Below are 13587 nucleotides of genomic sequence, written 5' to 3'. Positions count from 1 at the left end.
ATCCTATGGTTTTTATTCTGAATTTTGTAAATTTGTTGTTTCATATGACTTGTGTTTGTTGAGCCCTGCCTGCACAGCAAAGATCCTACTTCGTAAACCGTCTTTCTGATGTGGTGTGGATTCGGTGAGCTGGTGCTTTGTTGAGGAGTTTCACCTCTGTGTTCATCAGGGACATTGGTCTATAGTTCTCTTCTTTATCTTTTTCTGGTTTGGGAATTAATGTGAGGCTGGCCTCATAAAAGGAGTTTGGGAGGTTTGCTTCCCTTTCTTTTGTTATGAATGTTTGAGAAAAATTGGAATTAGTTCTTGAAAGGTTTGGTAGAATTTAGCCGTGAAGGTATCTGGATTTTCTGTTGCAAGAGCCTTTATTACAGATTCAACCTTCATCTTAGTTATTTTTTCTGTGTCATGATGGCTCGAGTTAGATTGTACGTGTCCAGGGACCTCTCCTCTCTGGATTGTCCAGTTGTTGGCACACAGGTGTTTGTCATTGTTCCTGATGGCTCTTTGTGGATCCGTGAGTGTCCGTTGTTATATTTCCCATTTGTCTCTGGTTCTCATTTATGTCTCTCCCTCGTTTTCTTGGTTAGTTGGGCCAACAGTGTATGTCTTTTGTTTATTTAAAAAAAAACTGTTCAATTCATTGATCTTATGTATTGTGTGGTTTTGGTTTGTTTTGTTCTAAATTTTAATTATTTCTTTCTACCAGTTTTGGGTTTGCTTGGTTGTTTTTTCAGTCCTTGACATGCGTTGGTCCTTCTGCTGTCTCGCTGTGGGTAGCATCGCTGTGGCGTGCCCTCGGGTGGCGTGCCCTCGGGTGGCGTGCCCTCCTCACGCTGGTCCTGCTGGATCCCTGAGGCTTTCTTGCTGTACTGTCTTCTGCACTCATTTCCATGACTTTTGTAATTTCCCTTTCATTTCTTCTGGGCCTCATTGTTCCTTCAGTCCCCATGTGTTTCTACTGACATTTGCCGAGGTGGCCCTTGGCACAGCTTAGCTGAAGCCTCAACAAGGTGAAGTGCCCGTGAGCAGAACATTGCCCTTCTCTGCAGCCTGTAGTACCGGTGAATAAACACAGTGTTTGGGTTTGAAGACAGCGTAGAGGTACTTGGCATCGAGGAGCGAGTGAGCAAGCGTTGCAGAACTCCTAAGTCTGCACCTGGAGCCTCTTCTGGCAGAAACTCGCTCGGGGTTCCTGTTACAGAGGGATACGCAGATACGGAGTCTTCCCAGAGCCCTGAAAGCTCACCGTGTTGTCACAGTGAGCCCTGCTGACAGGTTAAAAAAGGAGAAACAGAGAGGTTTAATATTGGGCAGAATAATTCATTCTCTCCCTGTTATAGGTAGACTGTATGTCACACTCACACAGCACATTCACGGGTTTTCACGCAGGACACACACACACACACACACACACAGGCCCGCTCTCAGACTCACCGCACAAATACACACAGAGACACATGGGCACACACACAGATACACGCTCACACAGCATACAGACAGACATACAGGCACACTCACAGCCTCACCACACACATACACACAGACACACATATGGACACACATTCACGGGGCACATAGACACAGACTCAGGTACGCCTACAGAAACGTGGGCACACGCCCATACAGGACACATGCATGCTCAGACACCTGCACTCAAACACAGATGCACACACAGGCACATGTACACATACTCAAACATTATACACTCAGACACAGATGCAGACACTTACACATAGATACATGTGGACATACTTGTACACACAGACACAGGCAGATATGCACAGGTGGACACTCATACCTGTCACAGAGACACTGTAAGAGTCAGAAGCGAAAGCTGAGCTAGGAAGCCGTCTTCCGGAGCTCCCTGAGCTGCGTGCAGGGGCCTCCCAGGGGAGTGTGTCCTGTGGACATGGTCATCTAAGCTCTCAGAGTTGTATGGCTAAAACACCTTGCGGACTCACTCGTCTTGCAGCTGTGCCAGGCTGTGGTCACACTGGCCCTCCCGTGGGGCTGCTACTGCCCCCCGTCTCAGACTTGCCACGTTGGGTTCACACGGCCCAGGCCAAGTGGGCACTGACAGCCACGGTGTCCGTGGAAGAGCACATGGAAGAGTTAGAACATGGGAGCCCGGAAGCAGGAACTCTCCATGTGGTTATTGAGAGTATGTGTACATGTGCCTATGTGTGCATGTGTCTGGCACATTTCTAGAACGAGTAAAATGATGAGGGTGTGGGCTTACGTCACTGAGCAATGGAGCCAGGGCTGATCTCCAGCAAGAATTAATTCTAGTTCCACAGTGGTGTCCTCCTCCTACAGAGAACTTTGGAGAAACAAGTTGAATTAAGTGCGCAGTAGGAGGCCCTGTGCACTGCCTGCCCGGCTTGGGTGTGCTGCCTGTGGATGGTGAGAAAGGGGGCTGGGGGCTGCAGAGAATGCTCAGCGGGTGGACAGGCTGTGTCCCTACCTGTCTGCTGCCAGCAGGTCACAGCATCTCCGCCGGATGAATGGGGCTGGGCCAGGAACCAGACGGAGAGGAAAGCCGTTTTGCCCATGGCGTACCTTGTCTTTTACCAGCGGGGCCTAGAGAGAAGCTGGGGTTTGGATTCAGGTGTATCTTGAAGCTGAAATTCAGGTTCAGAAGAGTCTCTCAGGGTCTTTGTGTTGGTCTGAGATTGCTCTAAACAAGGTGTGTGCTGTAGCACTTTTAGTATTGTGGACTTTCAGCCCCTCCGCATTTAGTGAGCAGTTGCTGAGAGTCTCGGCACCAGGCTTGTGCGTTGCAGGTGCTGGGATCAGCCTGTGAAAGGCAAAAACCCACCCTTCCTAAGGATGGTGCGGTGCGGTGGCACGAGACGGAGCAGCATGAGTAATCCTCTGTGGACACACTGAAAGTCCGAGAGGCCGCCAAAACATGAGAGTGGAATTTACAACCAAGGCTCCAAAGAGGCGAGGGGCAGGAAGTGACGTGTCTGGTGGGAGGAGGAGCACAGAGCCTGAGGCAGCAGCATGTCTGGGTCTGAGCTTGCTGGAGGTGCCGGTGAAGCACAGGGCCAGGGGAGACTTGAAGGTAGAAGAGGGGAGAGCTGACACAAAGGGCCGTGCGCACATGCCTCGTTGGGGAGCAGCAGGCGAGGCCCTGGCTAACCTGGAGGTGCCTGCCGGAGTTCAGTGTGGGAGTGGGTGTGGGCGGCAGGGTGTATGGGTCTGCAGTTCAGAGAGGAACTCGTGGTCGTTGCTGTAAGTTTTGGCGTTGTCAAGTGTAGAGCTGGCAAGGCTGTGAGACTATCAGGCATCCCAGGGCGGTCATGCTGCACCAGCCAATGGCTGGGCAGCACAACTACTTGGGCACCAGTGCAGCAGAGACCACAGTGCTGGTACAGTAAGCACCTGGGGCAGACTGGGAGTGCTGGTGGGGTGTGCCGCACAGACCTCTGGGAGTGCTGGGGGGTGTGCCGCACAGACCTCTAGCTCAAACCAGACACCAGCATCAGCTGTGGAACAGTCTGCCCCGCTGGGGTGGGCAGTTGGCACAGAGGCTGGTCTCTGTGAAGTGAGGGCATCAGCTGGTGGAGAAATAGGAGAACTCTGCTCACTCAGTGGTCCCAGCAGACCTCCAGTGCTGCCCCAGGGACTGTGTGGTGTGCAGCTGCAGCCAGCTTCCCAGTGCAGGTGTTGAGTCTGGTGCGGTGGTGTGAGACGCCAGCAGGCACCCTCCTCCTGGACTGTTCCCCGAGGTCCCACGGTCTTTCTGCGAGCAGCAGTGCCTCCACCACACTCCACACCCACGTCCAGGCCGTGGTTAGCCACGTGCAGGGAATGCAGTTCCCCACGTCCTCGCCTCTGGTATTACATCCACGAAGAGAAGGAGGTGATTGACGGCGAGTGGGTGGAAGACACTGGGAAGGACTGCTTTGTGCCCGAACACCCACAGCTGGCTCGGGAGGCGTCATCACAGGAGGGTGTGCGGGACGCCAGAGTTAACCGTTTTCCAAGCATCGTCTTTGGCAGTGTCCCTGAGAAGGCACACCAGGCTGGCCACATTTCCGGTCACCTCATGCCGTCACGTACGAGGCCGACTGTGTCCCAGCTGTGCGTGCCCTGCCCTGGGGCAATGAGGCTGTCAGCAGCAGACGACTGGTTTTCCAGCACGCTGTGACGTCAGTGGAGTCGCAGTGACCACACGCCAGCTTTGACTTGATTTTCTGGTGTTTCACATCCACTTAAAATAGTGGCCGTGGGGGTCTGTTCTCAGGACTCCCCAAGCTTAGCCCGTGCCGCAGACAGGCGTATGCCGATTGGGGAGCCCAGGAGCATTGGCTGTTCGCCGCGCCATCGTGTGTGTGCTGAGGCGAGTGGCCAACAGCCAGAAAACCGGGAAGTAGCAACTGATCCTTAAGATGGTTCTAAGCCCCTTAAAATGTTGAAGAACCACTTGGTACCTTTGCGGAGACTTCTGCCCTGGTGTTGTGTGTGAGGCTCCTGAGCTGAGAACAGCTGTTAGCACAGCTGTCATGGGGCAGTCAGAGGTAGACCAGGTGACATCTACCCTTGTCCTAGCAGACAGCCGTTAGCTGCGGATCCCCCTGAGGCTGCCTCAGAGCAGCAGAGCCCACGAGACCGGCTTTGCTGGCGTGCGGAGTCCACGCTGCCCCAAGACACCCGTGGCTCATGGAGGGGGCAGGCGGCCTGAGTGTCGTCTGACTGGACGCAAGTCAAGGTCATATTAGCAGCAGTTCAAAGATCTGCAAGTGACTGAGAGTGGGACCAGGCTGTGCCCTAAGGACTCAAACGTTGCTTCACCCCAATTTTATATTACAATTTTGAAACATAAGTCCTTTTCTTAAAAAATACTTTTAAGTTCAGTGATACAGAAAGCAAAGCCTTGCCTTCTGCCCCCATGCCAGGCTGCCCGCCGTGGGCAACCTTCACACCACAAGTGGCTATGGGAAGCCACCTCTGGCGCATGCGTGCTGTGGAGGAGGCCATATGCTGAGGGCGGTGCAGCCAACAGCACAGTGTCCCCCAGCGGTCACTCTCCTGGAGCCCTCGGGTGGGGAGCCAGGACAGCTGGCCGCACAGTCCACCTCACCCATGCCAGGCTGAGTTCCTGGCTGTGCAGGACGAGTCCTGCAGGGCCAGCTGGGGGCACAGCAGGCAGCAGGTCATGCGCAGTGAATATGCATTCACCTCCCCTCGTCCGGAACCTCAGCAGCCAGGCCTGTGCCAAGCCCCACAGTGGTCGCACCTTAGAGTGCAGGGTGACCTTAGAAATTGGCCAGTGTGGGTCGGCCAGACGTCAGAGGTAGACACCCATGGGTGCTCCCCAGTGTGTGTGTGTCTGTAGTTATACACTCACATGGGGCTGAGCATGCATGTTCAACAGGCATATGACATGCCAGTGCTGAACATGCGTGCTCATGCACTGAGCACACACATGCGTTCAGCTCCTGGAGAGATGCCGTGGCTGTGTGACTAACCCTAACTCACCCTCCCTCTCTCTCCCCTCTCCCCTCTCCCCTCCTCCCTCTCCCTCCCTCCTCCCTCCCTCCTCCCCTCTCCGCATGCAGTGGAGACCTAAGTGCCTCTTGTGCTGAAATCCACAGAGTCCTAAGTAAGAATCAACTGTGGGCCTCGGGGTGCCATCTGGGAGGGGCACAGTGCCCCAGGAAGTGACAGCTGACAGAGGGACAGGGCTGACTTGGGGCACACCCTGGTCTTCATTCTGTTCATCAAATGTGAAGGAAGAGATTTTCCAGGAATAACCCACCTGCAGACAGGGGAGGCTTGTGGCTCCAGAGTGCCAGCGTCTCAGGCTGCCAACCCTCCATGCTGGCACTCCTGCTCCTGCGTAAGGAGCAGATCCTGGCCAGGAAGGGTGGGCCGGGAAGGAAGGCGGAGACGTGAAAAATCGAGCAAGCAGCCCCTTCCTTCCCTGGGACCCCAGGACCCCCTCTGCAGTCTGGCTTGAAACAGGTGGCCATGGGCCTGGGCCGTGGGCCTGCCCGCGTCCCTTCAGCCCCACCCTGAGTCCCAGTGGCCTCCGTTTTCTCAGCTCTGGAGTGCTGCAGACGGAGAGGCCTAGCTGCCCCTAGCTGCCGGGCAGGAGCTGATGGGGCAGCCTCCGTGTGCACCCACACGTCTCCCCTTCTTAGTTCATAGTGATAGTGGGGACAGCTGCTCTCGGGGACCTATCCAGAGGTCTGCTGCCAGGCCATATGGTCCCTGCCCCAGGCTCTGCCAGGCTCCCAGCCCCTGTCCCTGCTACCCTCGCTGCTGCTGCTGCTGCTGCTGTGTTCCGCTGCACTTCCCTCCCTCCTGTGCACTGTGCTCCTCCCTCCCCCTCCCCCCTCCCTCCCTCCCCCTCCCTCCCTCCCTCCCTCCCCTTTGCTCCCTCCCTCCCCCTCCCCCCTCCCCTCCCTCCCCCCCTTTGCTCCCTCCCTCCCCCCTCCCCTCCCTCCCCCTCCCCCCTCTCTCTCCCCCCTCCCCTCCCTCCCCCCTCCCCTCCCCCTCCCCTCCCTCCCTCCCCTTTGCTCCCTCCCTCCCCCTCCCCCTCTCCTCCTCCCCCTCTCTCCCTCCCCCTCCCCTCCCTCCCCCTCCCCTCCCCCCTCCCCTCCCTCCCTCCCCTTTGCTCCCTCCCTCCCCCTCCCCCTCTCTCCCTCCCCCCTCCCTCCCCTCTCCCCTCCCTCCCTCCTCCTCCCTCCCCACTCCTTCCCTTCCCCATCCCTTCATCCACCCCCCCTCCCTCCTTCCTTCCCTCCTCCCTCCCTCCTTCCCTCCCTCCCTGTGGAGGAGGTGCAGCCCTTGCTGTGTGGTGTCAATGGACTGTTCTGAAGTTGGGTCTGTGAGTTTGCCACTTCTGTCTTTTCATGTGTTGCTCCCTTTGGCAAGTGGATGCTGAACTCCAGCCCCAATTTCACACAGTCCTTTCACTCTCTGCAGCCCCAGAGATCCTCAGAGGCTGTGCCTATGGGCCCGAGGTGGACATGTGGTCAGTGGGCGTCATCACCTACATCCTGTGAGTACCAAGGCCCCTGGAAACGACCCTGCTCTTGAAGCTCATGTCCTTCCTGTTTACACAGGATGTCATTGGTGGATGAGTTCTCTGGTGTTCATCATTCTAGGGGGCCAAGGTTCCGTCTCCTGTGAGGCGTGTGGGGCTTTGGGGAGTGATGTGCCTTCTGACAAGGCTGATGGGCGCGAAACCCGAGTCCCCTTGTTGATCTTGGTCCTGATCTACTGGTGGCACCCTGTGTGAAACAGGTGAACAGGACAGAATCGGCACTTGATTACTCGGGAGTGCCTTCATTTACCTGTGGCTTGTGTTTCTTAGCCTGGGTGGGATGCACGTTGATTTATCCAGACCACGGAAATGGGCTGCATGTCTCCTGCTCACATTCCCTGCTCTTCAGGGCTTGTGTCTGGGAAAGCAGGAGTTCTGGGGAATTTGCTGGCAAGATGATAGAGTTGCCGGAGCTGCTGAGGGGCTTGTGCACCACCTGGGACAGTGGGTGGCAGATGGCTGGAAGACAGCTGGCAGCCAGGCCACCGGAGTTAAATCCCAAACACGAGATCCGGTTGCGGTGGGAACTTGTGCTCTGGCCGTCTGTTCAGGGCGGCTGGTCTGCCGAGGCTGCAGTGGGCACACAGCTCACACTGGCCACTTCATGAGGAACTGGTATGGTCAGCTGTCACAAGGGCCACTCCCTGGCCTGCTCCGCCGCCTCAGAGTGTCCACATCCAGCAGGGAGAGCGAGTTAGTGGCCACTGAGGTCCCTTCCTCTTAGACACTAATCCCTTGCACCTGTACCTCAGCCAAGCCTGATTCCCTCACAGAGGCCCATCAGTGCACTACGGAGAGGACATGGTCAGTTAGGGCCTCGGCACATGGCCCACCGTAACGTGAGGGACAAGTCCTACCAGGACCAGTAGGGCTGCAGCACACACGCTGTAACCCAGAGGGGCACGGCTCAGTCAGGATACTGTACACACCCTGTGTCCCACGGGGGACACGGCGCAGGTGGGGTAACCAGAAGCTCTCAACCCAGACGAGATGTGTGGTGTTTAGCCTCCTGTGTGCAGAATGCTCTGAAGCTTGGCAGTGACTGGGGGAAGCAGAGAACTGTGCTTCCCGGAAGGAGCCAGCACGTGGGGACTCTGTCGCCGCGCTCGGCACTGAGTGCAGTAGGAAGTGGGACCTCGTCCAGCACCCTGCTCCTGTGTCAGGTGTGCGTCAGGGCAGAGGGACTGTCTCCGCCCTCAGGTGAGAACAGGAACCACAGAAGCAGTGCAGGGAAGCCGGGAACAGAGCGGACTGAGTGAGGAACACGCTATCCCGACAGTGAGGGTCACTCAGGCGGTGCGATTCCTTCCCTCGCCCACCGTGAGTCACGTGAGCGCCTGTCATGTCATACACCAAGGCTGCCCCACACGTATCCACTGCACGCTGGACAGCCCCGCACTGGCTGCACGGGCTGCTTCTGCGTGTGGGCCAGTGAACGCAGCAGCTGTTACTCCAGCAGCTCGCGCAGTGGGCCACTGTGTCTCACTCACTGGTGCAGGCTCAGCTGTGCAGTGTGGCCTCCCCACGCCGACCCTGTCCTGTCAGAGAAGGTCCAAGCCAGAGCAGAGTGCAGGGTGAGCCACGGGCACTGGAGCCAGAGCAGGGGCACAGGAGTGCAGGGTGAGTCATGGCACTGAAATGCTGTGTCCTGGGAGAGTGGACAGCACCGTCAGCCGCCTCCTGCACTCATCTCCCCCAGCGCCTGTCCACCTTCGTGTGTGTGCACCGCACTGCGGGCTTGGCCTGTGTGGGGACCGGTCAGGAGCAGTGGGCAGCACAACCTCCAGCTCGGTCCTTCTCTCAGCCTGCAGTTCTGCACACAGGCGTAAGGCTCTGCTGTGTGACCCACTCCCGCCAGAGCTGGCCAGCCCTGGCCTCCACCTCAGTCCTCACTGTTGGGCCTAAACCCCCTATGTGTGTGCCTTGTGTATATGTGTTCCTGTGTGTGTGTGCATATGTACATGTGGGAGCCTGTATTGCCGGGTACCCACAGGTCCCTGTGCATGTATGATGCTGTGTGTGTGTGTGCACATATGCGTATGTCTAGAGTCTCAGCAATGTCCTGGCCACTTTCCCACTGACCTTGAACTGGAAGTGAAGGAGACTTCAGCTAGACGTCACCATGGTGACACACAGGGAGTCACTACCCCCAGGACTTGGCCATTGTCCGGCAGCCACCCCAGGTCTGGCCCCGCTCACCCAGAGTCCACAGTCAGTGGGCAGGCGCCTCCACCCACCCCTCATCTCTGGAAGCACTCAGAGGAGCCAACTGGACGACAGGAACATCTCCCCTTCCCACCCCTTTCGGAGTCCTCACTCTCCACTGAGTCGGGGTTCTGTGGGGAGTCTGCCTCGTGCCCGTGGGGACGCCAGGATCAGCCTGCTGTGCCCCGACCCCCGTGTCATTACTCCTGGCAGTGAGACCCTGTATGGCCTGGGGCTGGAGTCTGGAAGCTGGCAGGGCGTGGACAGGCCGTCAGTGCCCCGTGCTGCCCGTGTTCTGTCCCCACAGGCTTTGTGGATTTGAGCCATTCTACGATGAGAGGGGCGACCAGTTCATGTTCCGGAGGGTCCTCAACTGCGAGTACTACTTCATCTCACCGTGGTGGGACGAGGTCTCCCTGAACGCCAAGGACTTGGTGAGTGTGGCCTTGGCTGGGCACTGTGCCTCGCCGAGGGAGGTGCTCCACTGTGACCCGCCACCCAGCTGCAGTGTGAGCAAGTGGTCAGCAGAGGACCCAGGTTAATTGTGGCTGGCGGTGCCCCGAGCGTGGACACACTCACGTTGCTGTGGGTTGCTGGCACAGTGGCTGCTCGTTGGTGCTGCAGCCCCGCCCTGCTGTGCCAGTGCTGTCCCACGGTCACTGAGGGCCCCTGGCTTCTCCCCGTGCCCAGGCCCTAAGCACTGCTCTGTGACTAGCCCCCCAGGAGTCCCCAAAGCTGACTCCTGGTGCCGGCAGCCAGGTCTCCAAGGGACCCCAGGGTCACAGATGTGAGAGCCCAGAGAGGTGGTCTTACTGCCAGGGCCCACACAGCCCCCCAGCAGACATCAGGATGGGCCTCCTGCTCCTCCTGCGTGTCCCCTCACCGTGTGGCTCCTGCGTCAGCTGCCCTATTCTTCGCCTCGTCACATTGTTTTTCTTTCTTCTGTATCACCTTACCCTTGGCATATGTGTACACACACACGCATATACACACATGCCCATATATACATATACACCCATATATACGCACATTCCCCCACACACCCATGTATGCACACACACCAGTACACATACATGCACACACACCCATATACACAACACACACATGCCCATGTATACATACATGCCCATATATACACACCCAGCTATACATGCACACCCATATATACACACATATCCACACATGCCATGTACACATACATACCCATATATACACACCCAGGTATACATGCACACACCCCTCCAATACTCTCAAGCCCTGTTGCCACTGGAGCCCCTGGGAAGCCCCGTACTCTCCGCCCTCCCCTCCCCCTCTTCCTCTCATCTTTCTCCTCCCCTCCCTTCATCTCCCTCCTCCCTCTTCTCCATGGCCATCCTGCCTGCCTTGGTTTGCTTCCTGCACTGACCTTCCCAGAGCCCCTCATTTTGGCGTTGTTCATGGTCTCCCCTCACTACCTGCACACCCTGGGCCAGGACGGTACACGTGTGGCATGCAGGCCAGCTTGGGTGCACATGTGTAGAGACAGACTGGCTCCCCTGGCACTCCCTGCCCTGCCAGAGCCGTGCCCTCCCGGGCTCAGGCCTCGTCCCCCCTGCCCCCGGCCTTCGGCAAGCTGCTTCTCTCCACCTCCTTTCCAGGCCCCTTTGTTTTGATAACGGTGGAGAGAGGTGGCGGCAGTGGCCTGGGACAGCGAGGCACACGCCCATGTGCGGACTGTGGGAAGGAGCAGAGGCCAGCCCCCCCCCCCGTCAGGCAGGACCGAAGCCTGAGCAGCCCCCCAGCTGTCCCCTCCCCACACCCATAGCAAAGGGCAGCAATCCGCAGTGGGGGCCTCCCAGCTCATGGCCTGAGGGGAGCCTGCGCTGGCTGCTGCCTGGTCTCTGTGTACATGTGGGCAGACTGTCATGCAGAGGGCTGGCACTGGGCGGGCCAGGCCGCTGGTCTGCCACTTGTCGCCCACCCCACTGTTGAGCTGATGCCATGCCGAGGGTCCCGGACTCCTGGGCGTGTCTCGGAGTGCCAGCAAGCTGGCTTTCAGTCAGCGCTTCTGGCAGCTGACTGTCTGCTCAGCCTCACACGTGGGGACGCCTTGGCAGCGTCTCAGTCACGGGCAGGTCAGCCTGCGACCCTGGCTCCTGCCCTGCCCGGGCGCAGTGAGGCGGGAGAGGTTCTGTGACACAGAGGGCTCCCGAGTTCTGAATTCCAGGCAACTGTGAGGTGCACAGGCCTGCCCTGCCCTCAGAGTGCCCGCAGCCCCGGCCAGCCAGCACCCGTGTCCCCGAGCTGCACTGCACAGCGTTGCCACACACATCTCAGGTGGCCCCAACACTTGTCTCGTGCTCCTTGGGCCACCCTAGAAGCTGGCCCTGCCCACAGGAGCCCTGCAAGCATACATGGAGAGTGGGGGCATGGGCCTGGTATGGTCAGCGTGCTGAGCCTGCTCTGTCTGCCCGCCCAGGTCAGGAAGCTGATCGTCTTGGATCCGAGGAAGCGGCTCACCACCTTCCAGGCTCTGCAGCACCCGTGGGTCACCGGGAAGGCAGCCAACTTTGTGCACATGGACACCGCGCAGAAGAAGCTGCAGGAATTCAATGCCCGGCGCAAGCTGAAGGTGGGACAGCCAGGCCTTGTTCTGCCCTAAGAAATCATAACCCAGAATTGAGATTCCCCGCCATGGAGGCCAGGTCCAGCCCCTCAGGCATACATGCTGTCTGTGGCTCTCAGTCCTGGGCGCCTGTGGACATGCTGCAGGAACCCCCGCCAGAGTCCCTGGTGGCGGTCACTGTGTGAGGACAGACCCCAACACGGGCAGTGACAGGGTCCACACAACCCTGGTGGCGGTCACTGTGTGAGGACAGACCCCGACACGGGCAGTGACAGGGTCCACACAGACCCTGGTGGCGGTCACCGGAGCAGTGGTAATGCTGACGCAACTGATGAAGGGACAGTGCCATTCTGGACACTGGCAGCTGCCCAGAAATGTGTTTCTTGTGAATATGTGAACAGCCAGGCATTTGAGTGTCTACTTAGTAATGTGGATAAGCAGCTACTTGTTGAAAACTGTGACTTCCAGTGCACAGGGCACCATGTGGGTGCCCCAGGTTTGTGTAAGGGAGATTGGTGCTGAGGGCCCACGTGTGAGCAGGGGTGCCAGCGAAGCCAGGATCAGAGGCAAGGTCCTCCCCGGCCGAGCCGACCACCGGGTCAGACGGCGGTGCCTCGAGTGCACCTGGCCACACATCTCAGCAGCACGGGGCCTGCCGCCTGGCTAACGGATCCCCTGAAGCAGTCGGGGCAACACTGCAGCAGGTTCCCAGGGTTACCTGGATCTGACAGGCGGCTTCTCGCTCGGTGGTCTCGGGGTGGCCCTTGGGAGGGCGTGCTCCCTGAAGGCAGGCAGGGCCGGATGAGGCGGCGCTCACACGGCATCTCTCCTCCAGGCAGCCGTGAAGGCAGTTGTGGCTTCGTCCCGGCTGGGCAGTGCCAGCAGCAGCAGCCATGCCACCAGCCAGGAGAACCACAGGCCAACCCAGGAGCCCTCTCCTGCCCCAGGGGACACGGCCCTGCCGACAGCCGAGGAAGCCGAGCGCATGAAGGTGCAGGCGGAGGAGGAAGAGGCGGGCCCGGGGCTGGTGCCCGAGGCCCTGGAGGACGGGATGACGGGGGCTGGAGGAGAGCCCCAGGAGCAGGAGGAGAGCCTGGGCGAGAAGCTGAAGACGGTGGAGGAGGCGGAGCCAGAGAGCCCTGCCACGGGACTGGGAGCGCCGCAGCAGGGGGTGACCCTGCCCGAGTCCTAGGGTGGCCCTGCCTCCACCCTCCCCGGCCTGTGACGCACCTCGTCCTGTAGCAGGGCGGTGCGAAAGCATGATATAGTGATGTTCTGAGGTGCAAATACATAGCTACCACTCGATAACCCTGACGTCATGCATGTGACCGCTTTACGGCACCAGCAGTGCTTCCAGGCATGTGAGGGACCCTGGCGGTGAGTGACCTTGACCCCTTCCCTGGCGCGTCCGGCACCGAGGCGCACGTCCGCGTGGTGGCACACGGGCTCTGCCCTGGAGCCTTGCATGCTGGGTCCCCCGGATTCCTTCACGAGGTGACTTCTCTGGGCGCCTGCTCGGCACCTGCCAGGCGTGCTGTCGATGTGTTCTTGTGAGCTTGACGTTTCGCTTTTTGTCATGAGCGTGTTTGGTGTTCCCAAGGAGACGGTGGTAGAAGGCCGCTGCACGCTTGGAGGGGCATGGAGCCACACCGGCCCCAGCTCGCGTGGCAAAGGCCACCTCGGGCCATTCTTGGCACGAGGGATACCAGGCATC

At 58.7% G+C, this 13587-nt stretch overlaps 1 protein-coding gene across 1 annotated transcript in view; it reads left to right on the top strand.

The window, feature by feature from the left end:
- CAMK4 (calcium/calmodulin dependent protein kinase IV) overlaps positions 1–13181 on the top strand; it is a 193702-nt gene extending 180521 nt beyond the window's left edge. Inside the window, exons 10-13 of the mRNA XM_058677394.1 lie at positions 6943–7018; positions 9576–9702; positions 11727–11879; positions 12709–13181. Of these exons, the coding sequence (XP_058533377.1) occupies positions 6943–7018; positions 9576–9702; positions 11727–11879; positions 12709–13065 (713 nt within the window). The 3' untranslated portion in view covers positions 13066–13181. The remainder of the gene's footprint in view (positions 1–6942; positions 7019–9575; positions 9703–11726; positions 11880–12708) is intronic.
- The last annotated feature ends 406 nt before the right edge of the window (positions 13182–13587 follow it).

Source organism: Ochotona princeps, chromosome 19 (genome assembly GCF_030435755.1).
Source record: "Ochotona princeps isolate mOchPri1 chromosome 19, mOchPri1.hap1, whole genome shotgun sequence".
Lineage (NCBI taxonomy): Eukaryota > Metazoa > Chordata > Mammalia > Lagomorpha > Ochotonidae > Ochotona > Ochotona princeps.
The sequence above is the reverse complement of the archived record's forward strand: the minus strand, read 5'-3'. Positions and strand labels throughout refer to the sequence as shown.